An 8619-nucleotide genomic window follows, 5' to 3' on the forward strand; every position below is an offset into this window, starting at 1 on the left:
AAACAAGTTTGTGAAAAGCGTTTATCAGATCCTATGTCGGTGTGTGTTTTAGGTTCCTGATCTTCTTCGATGACGGTTACGCCTCCTATGTGTCCCTGCCGGAACTCTACCCAGTCTGCCGACCCCGTAAGTCTCCTCTCTAGTTTTTTTTTTTCACAATATTTTTATTATCATTTTTATATGCCAACATCAAAGAAAAAACAACAAAAGACAAAGAAAGAGAAACATACAATAACAAAGATCACAAACATAGACACACACAACCTGCATCAATTTTGGATTGAATAAAAAACAAAACAAAAACAAAATGTATTCTATCCTACATGTTCTTCATGTATGGTTCCCACAGCTTGTCACCTCTCTAGGTTACTTTCATTCTCTATCTATCCTTATCCACCCACCTCTTCTCTCCATCTCACTCTCTCTCTCCTTCCCCTGATTAGTGAAGCGTACCTGGGACGATATCGAGGACGTGTCTCGTCGAGACTTCATCGAGGAGTATATAACAGCCTACCCCAACCGGCCCATGGTGCTGCTCAAGGTGGGAGAGGTCATCTGGACGGAGGGGGAGGGGACGTTGTTGAGGAGCCGGGTGGAGGAGGTCGACGGAAGCCTTGTCAAGATCCTCTTCATGGTACGTACACCGTCCGTCACCGTTCGGTTAGAATAGATTACGTTCAAAAGTAAGTTGTGGTGTGTTTAGTATGAAGAGCAGCGTGGTATGAACAGGGTATCCCGTGGTGTCTTGAAAAGTATTAAAAGTTGATAAATACATTTTGAAAACATCAAGACCCTTAATAAGTATTAAAAAGTCTTATCACGATTTTATGACGTCTTGAATGTTGTTGGTATTTTTCTGAATTAGACTCTGTCCAAAGAGTTTGAGTCCTAAAAACTTTTAGTGAATTTATTAGTTTTATAAAAAAACAAAGATGAACCGGAAATTCTGTTGTATGATAGTGGTCTAGTCTATTGCAAACTAAAAATGTTAAGTTAAAGGTGTCACTGATGTCAACGGTTACAGCTCGAAGTGGCGGTGAGGTCTGGAAAAATATTGACAAGGTCTTTAAAAAGTCTTAGAAAGGTATTGAAATTAACCTCAAGATTCCTGTATATACCCTGATGGTGTACACTCTGCCTAAATGACTTATGTCACGAAAACACGTCCTTCTATAGCGGTGATGTGGTGTTGTCGTCCGCAGGATGATAAGCGGAGTGAGTGGATCTACCGCGGTTCCACCAGGCTGAAGCCCATGTTCAACCTGAAGATGAACATGGAGAAGAAGATGGCCGGCCAGTAGAGGACACGGCCCAACATGGTTGGGTAGCAGAGGGCAGAGCTCCATAGTGTGGTCTGCTTCTCCACATTCACAGGTGGTTGGGCCAGTCATGTAGCCCCATCTGGCCAGAGCAGCTTTAGATCGTGCCCTTCTTGTTCTTAGGCGGTTGAGTCTTCCATGGAGACCAAGGTGCTTCTGAGCCAGGAGGGAGGTTTTCAGTAGGAGGGATTCCCATGTCTGTTGGAGGGGGGTTGTTCTCTAGCTTTCCTGTCCACAGCCAGAGTCTGGTTTGTAATGTATACTGTGCAATATGCACATTAAATAGTGTACAAATGTATATTGATATTTTCTAATCTTGAATACTGCCTTGACCACTGTGCTGTAAATGAACACTAAGACAAGTTCCTCATATGTAACCTTTGCGAATTGTGGCAAATTAAAGTGATTCAATTCAAATTACGCTATTCACAAGACAAAGTAAAAACATTTCTGTGCACAGCTTTGTTCACCTTAGCAGACACACATTGAGAGAAATCCAAAATAAGCATACCATGTGATGTTTTCTCATTATAAAAGAAAAAATAAGGCAGGGGGTCAGTCTTTTACATTACTTTTAATGAAGGCCATTTCCCCACCATCTACATGCTTCATTTTACTTGGAAAGGGGGTATACCCAAGCCTTCAGATTTTTTTAGGGTTCAAGATCACCAGAAAGCATACATACAAACAAAAAAAAGGTTGCATCCCTTACATCTCTAGATGTTTGGTTTTTCCTAATATTACAGTGAAATTACATTTCCGACCGCTATTTCAAGAGCACGGAAGTAGATGTCCCGGCCAAAGGATGAGGACTCAGCGGTGGGATTCACTTGGTGATGTAATACAGCAAGTCGTTCAGCTGACAGGGGACATTGGATGTCTGGGACAATAACGCCATGCTCACTGTTGTCACTCTGCTGTCGCTGAGAGGGCTGCCCAATCGCCTGCTCGATCTGGAATGACAAATAAAAGCCACCCAGACATTGATTACTGGCAAGTAGAATGATCATAATCTACAATCTACACACCCATATATCAGATTAGAGATCAGTCTTGATGCATCGTTTATATTAAGATGCTGTGCTTTCATTTAAGTTTTGCTTCCCCATCTGGCCATTTTAGCTGGTTAGTCTCATGATTTTGATACATACCCGCTGTCAAGTCTGGCTCGGACACAGGTGCTTGCAGCATGCCAATCATCCATAGCTGATTCGGTGTCAGATTTCCCTCTAACCTCAAGGGGTGACAATTCCAGCTCTCACTGAAATACTTCAAATCGGATCGTAGTCGTGGTATGAACACATACTGCACACAGAAGAGGTGGACAGCATTCGACAGGTCTAGGCGGCCATCATCTTCCAAACAGTGAAGCAGGTCGTGGTACTGAGCCGTTACACTCCAAACATCTCTCCACAGGCGTTCTATTCTAAGAAGGGGGGGAGGGGGGACATTAATTATTTAACCTTTATTTATACAGGGGAGCCTTACAGAACAATATTCTCTTTTTCAGGAGTGCCCTGTTCAAAATACATACATCATATGAGATAAGAGGCTTTCACTACAATAACTTTGAACTTGGAAATATCCACTATTTAATAGCAGCAAAACACCTGAGCTGTTTTCATACTGAACTCAGCATTTCCAATCCCTATTTTTGGAACAGTTTATAACTAAAATGACTTAGTTTACAGCAACGGAGAGGCTGCAGGCATAATTTATACTCTGAGGTGTGCTGCAAGGAATGGTTAGACAGACACATTCAAATATTTAGTTAAAACAGTTGAGCTCTGGTATTCAAATACTGTACCTCTGGTTATGGACACTTTTTCCAGCAATGAAGCTGCCACGACCTGTACCTCGCACAGTAAAACATGCATCTGGCGATGTCTACATTCTCAACCCCTTGGTCGGCTCGTACTCTGAAAGAGAACACTATGGGCCAGTTTCACAGACAAGGCTTAAGCCTAATCCCAGACTAAAAAACATCTTCAATGGAGATTTTACATTGAAAGTTTGATTTAGTTCAGGACTAGTCTTAAGCCTTGTCTGTGAAACTGACCCTATATTGTTAGAAACAAGCAAAACTTTCAATAAGTCTCTTCTATGCCACTGAAAAAGCTGTAAATGAGTGCAGCTAAGCCCCAAAAATTCAAGCGGCACTCTTTATAAAGACAATCACTATCAAGTACTTGATTTTTTTTTTTTTTTAAATTCAAGCACATTCCGGAACTGTGGCAACCCTGGAATTGGTATTTTGTGTGTTTTTAAATTGATCATTTAACAAAGATTGTACCCTGTATATGCTTGCCTTGCCTTGATGGCCATCCATGTTTCTGAACTCCTTCCATGAAGAATCCAAAAGCCGCCTCTGCTTTGTTATTCCCAGCTGTGTCCAGGTAAAAGATCTATAGGAAGTGAAGTGGGACACTTGTGTAGTACAAGATCAAATAGTCAGGTCAAGTTTTTTTCTCTTCATATAGCCCTTTATCACAAGCATTCATCACCCGCGGACAGAACACTTGAGTTAGAAAAGGAGGGAGTGCCACGCACACATACAACACAAAACAGCAGCAATAGAACACTCAGGACACGGTAGGAGGGATTACGATCAAAGCCTGTGCCGTCAACCGCCAATGCAGTAGCAACACCTGCCCAACGGCAGGTGAACACTGGATCGGAGTCTGCGAAAGGGTGGAGAAAACCAGCCGCACACACACAGAGTAGTGAATGATGAATTGAACAGAAAAAAAAATACGGTACCTTTCTTGAAAAGCCATCTATTGCTCCAAAAATCACAATGTTGTACCTAAGAGAAAGTTAATAGTTAGACAGACAGCATTGATATTACGATAAAATCATGAATGATTAGAATTAGTTCAGTAAAATAAATAACACCTTATTAACTTGTGGTTGGTGTCGATGTGGATGAGAGACAAGGGAGCGGGCACAGAGTATGTCCGTCTTGCAACGCAAGACAGCTGGACCATCCTGGCAACTATTCCTGCACCATCCACACGCTGCACTGACATTTGTATTCTTCTCCACTGAATCCGATGCCCCATTGCTTGTAGAGAACCTTTCACTACCCTGTAGCCAGCATGAGGCAGCCTTGTCTTTATAGATCTAACCTTCTGATCAAGCTCATCATCTGTTATGTCAGAATATAAACTTCTAACAGAGAGGTTTTGCTCTTGCATCCTTCTATAGAGTTCTCCTTGAAGTCCCATGGAGAGCAGTCAAAGAAGTTAGTGGTAACCCAGTACTGAGTAGATTGAGGAGGGTTTGACGTTCGATGTTTAGCCGGGGTCGGCCCACACTCCCACTCCATTCCACCACACCTGCGACATCATTGAATAGTGGGGGGGACAATACTCTGAGAGAGATAACCGCTGACTATTTCTGACAACTGTTGTACACTGTCTACTACACCCGCAGGAAGGCCAAGGTAAGCTGCCCCAGCTCGAACGAACTGCAACTCCTGACGGCAAACAAAGTGCAAGTATTCAAAGTCAATGGGTTCTCTGTTGATGACAGAGGCGAGTCTATCCCTCACTCTCCGCATGAGCTGCCATACCATGGTTTCCTGCAACAAGGTAAAACAAACTTGAGATAATATTAAAGTTAGATTCCAGTCATGCAAAAGCTGTACAATACTGGAAAACAAGTCATATTTTGTCTCTTATTTCCAACACAACACCATGGCCAAATGTATGTATGAATTGGAAGAAATGCACCAACGGCCTACCTGGACCTGTGCTCTGCCAGGTTGACATAATTGGTTTTCCATTCTGCCATGAAGACATGAAGGGAAAGTATTATCATTGAGCGGAAAATGCCACAGTTACATGCACCGGTCCAAACATAAAAACATTAGTGTGAACATACCAGAAATCTGCCAGGAATATGGTGAGAGTATCACTCATGGAAATATCAATGCTTCTTCTGTGGATTGGCGGGGAAACTTTTGTCTGAAAGAAAGGACTTCCGTTTAAGTGCCCGCCCTAAGCTATCACTCGGATCGACACTGGCCAATAGGGACGTGCGTTACTTCTTTCTGCTGTAGGTCCCGCCCTGACTGTACTCGGAACTGTTTTGCAAATCATGTTTTGAGTTTTGCAAATCTCATGTTTTGCAAGCAAATCTCATGTTTTGCAAAGCTGTTGTTTTGCAAACAACAGGTTTAGCAAACAAATATTTTAATTTTGCAAAAGAAAGTTGAGCTTTGTAAACAAATGTTTTGAGAGTTGAGAACAAAAAAATATATTTAAAAATGTGCAAATCTATGTTTTTGCTTACGGATCTATGTTTTTGCTTACAAAGTGGATTTTTTTTCTCACAAAATATTTCTTTGCTTTTGATTTAATTTGGCTCAAGATTAACTCCATACACACACACACACACACACACACACACGAAATTACTCCAAAACAGCACTAAAAGACAAATTCAAATTTTTTATATAATTTCACAATTGAATCACTATTTTGTATTAAATATAAAATACACGTTGCCACAATGTTCAGATGTAATGAGCATCTTGCACTACAGCGCCACAGTGGGGCGCTGTTCCACCTGCCCCTAATGTAGAATCGCCGCTGGTTATCGTCCATCCCCACCTGACCTTGTCTATACATTCTCTCTCTCACACACCTCGGCCGTGTTGAACCTGGGTGACACATTCTCTCTCTCACACACCTCGGCCGTGTTGAACCTGGGTGACCCCTTTAAGCCTGAAGTGCTTGCGCCCTCCCCTTCACCGTCTTCCTAAGGCCTCTGAGCAGCAGAGTTAGTGACACAGAGGAGCGTTTAATCTGCCAATTTAAGTACTACTAAATCAGCTGTTCTTTTTTCACATGCGTAGAGACACACACCCAGAGTCCAATGTTCCCTTGTGCTAATTCAATAGAGGACCTTGCAAAAAAAAAAAAGACAACACAGACACAACACAACCTGGTCCACAGCTTATCTGCCTCTAGGATAAAATCACTCACAAGCACTCAAGAGAGATTCGTCTCAATTCACTTTTTATTGTTTCACTACAGTTTACTGGCACCAGTGTACCGTGGTTTTGTTTTGCTACATTTAGCACAGATGACCTATCCATCTTTACCTCGCTGTAAATAAAATAAATAAATACAAAATAAAACAATATTCTGGGAGGTGGTGGTGGGGTCTTGACGGCAGAAGTATAGGTAGTGTCCTTTCTTACAGTTGAAGAAGAAGTCAGTCTTTGTTGAGTGGAAAAGTTTGACGTCTCAACTACGTTTTGGCAACTTTGCACTTCAAGAATACCCAGATACTGAAGGTCCATTAGGTGTCAGTGTAATGTAGTGTAGAAAATCAGTATCTGTACGTCAGCTCAGTAGGGCCTGGACACTGATAATGTTTTCGCCCCTGGACATGACTGGGGGAGGGTAAGCTGGTCCTAGATCTGTGCCATAAGGCCACACTAAACAACCAACACTGAGAACAGAACAGAAGGCCTCTATCTATAGTCACAGAGGTGACAATTCAGATTAGGAGCTGTAGTATTTTTGTTATGTAAACAACATTTGATCAAAATCTGTGGTAGTTGTGGCGAGGTCAACTGAATTTATCTAGTGATGGCGTTTTACATTTCTATAGCAAACCCAGTGAGGACATTGCAGTACTGTCTGACAGCCACCAGAGGGTACTACAGATATTTTGCATTGTCAATTTACAAGAACAGCACTTGGAAAGCCGGTGAAACACTAATTGATAAAGTGCAGTATACAATAGTCCTAATTCTGCATTTGCCTTAATAACATATCTAAAACTGTCAATTCAATGACAAACCACTAATGCAAATAAGCAAATATCTATGGGGAAATTCAGGCAAAATGTATCATTAGACATTTATCCTTAACATTGTTATCAAAACATCTGAATATTTCAGATAATGAGAAATACATGAAAGATTTATTAGTGTCCCTTGTTTTGTTGTCCTACAATTAAATCACTTTAAGTCAAAATGTTTAGCTGTATCAGATGAGAGCCATGACAGTCTTCCTTGCCTTCAAGACGTGAAAGAACTTGATGTGTCCGCACATGAAATGGAGACCTATTAAGTTCTTTCACCTATAAGGAAAAACCAGGGTTGAAAGCTATTACAACAGATGGGGGGGGGGGGTACATGGTCTAATATTTGTGCTTACCAAGCCCGAAACTGGGTCGACATTGCTCGTAACCACCGACCGCAGGATCAGTTAGCTTTGCATCCCCCCTAATGATAAAGATTAGGATTGGGAAAAGGCGCACATGATCTGGGATCTTTGGTTAAGGGCAACTTCTACCTCAGGGGTAAAGAATCTGAGGTAAATTCTTGTTTGTCAGGGAACAGGGAACACTAACAATCTTTCTCAAATGCAGCCAATACTAACACGAGCCTGGTCCATCGGTATGTATGGAAGATGCTTTGATTCATCTCAACATGCAGTCCTACAGTAGCTTGTACAAAAAAAAAAAAAAAAAGATTAGACAAAAATAAACAATAAATTAAATAATTTCTATGTGTGTTGTAAACAAATATAACTAACATGTATTTACAAAAAAAACAAAGTATACATTGTAATAAGCTGCCGTTGTAACTTCTTCTTGAAACCCAACTATAGCGTATAGACTTGGGTTTAACAGTTATGTGTGTGTATGGAATGGAATGGACTTTATTTGTCATTGCTACAGTACAGGTACCAAACAACGAAATTTAGGAGGGGTGGCTCCCCTGGTGTATGAAGGAGAGTATTAAGGAGTCTTGTGAAGGAAACGCCGGAGCTCATTGCTCAATGTTCCTATTGTTCGTCAGCTTCAGGGGAACATTTCTAAAGAGATGGCCTGGCAGCAATATTAACAACCTGACATGAGAATGAGTACGTTATGAAGGCAAAACAAGCAACTCAGTGTTACCATGCTTTTTTTCCCTTCTTTTAAAAAAAAAACACATTGCTACTTTCATATATGCTGAAAGTCGTCGATGTTATCAAACATATTTCTGTCCAATTAAGTGAGAGAAAAAAGCAGTCCTTCTTAACAGAAGTCAATTTACCTAGGCTTGAGCAGTCAATATCACTGAATTAAGACACATCTTACAATACAAACAGCAATGGCCACCGACATTTCCTTGACAAAGAGACTACAGTATTAAAGCGTGACTTTGATAATGCTGATATAGACATACTAACCTGGAGACAAGCAGTAAAGAGTAGAGTACAGTAGAAAAAACTATGGCTAGATCCCAATCGTCTAAAGTGGTTTCCTCTCCTTGTACCTTTAAGCCTTCATC

At 41.2% G+C, this 8619-nt stretch overlaps 1 protein-coding gene across 1 annotated transcript in view; it reads right to left on the minus strand.

Moving 5' to 3' along the window:
- Positions 1 to 2145: 2145 nt before the first annotated feature.
- cyth2 (cytohesin 2) overlaps positions 2146 to 8619 on the minus strand; it is a gene marked incomplete at both ends in the record, with an annotated part of 22742 nt that continues 16268 nt past the window's right edge. Inside the window, one exon of the mRNA XM_080540566.1 lies at positions 2146 to 2272. Within this exon, the coding sequence (XP_080396692.1) occupies positions 2146 to 2272 (127 nt within the window). The remainder of the gene's footprint in view (positions 2273 to 8619) is intronic.

The sequence above is a fragment of the Nansenia antarctica genome (assembly GCF_963989245.1).
Source record: "Nansenia antarctica genome assembly, chromosome: 10".
Taxonomy (NCBI): Eukaryota; Metazoa; Chordata; class Actinopteri; order Argentiniformes; family Microstomatidae; genus Nansenia; species Nansenia antarctica.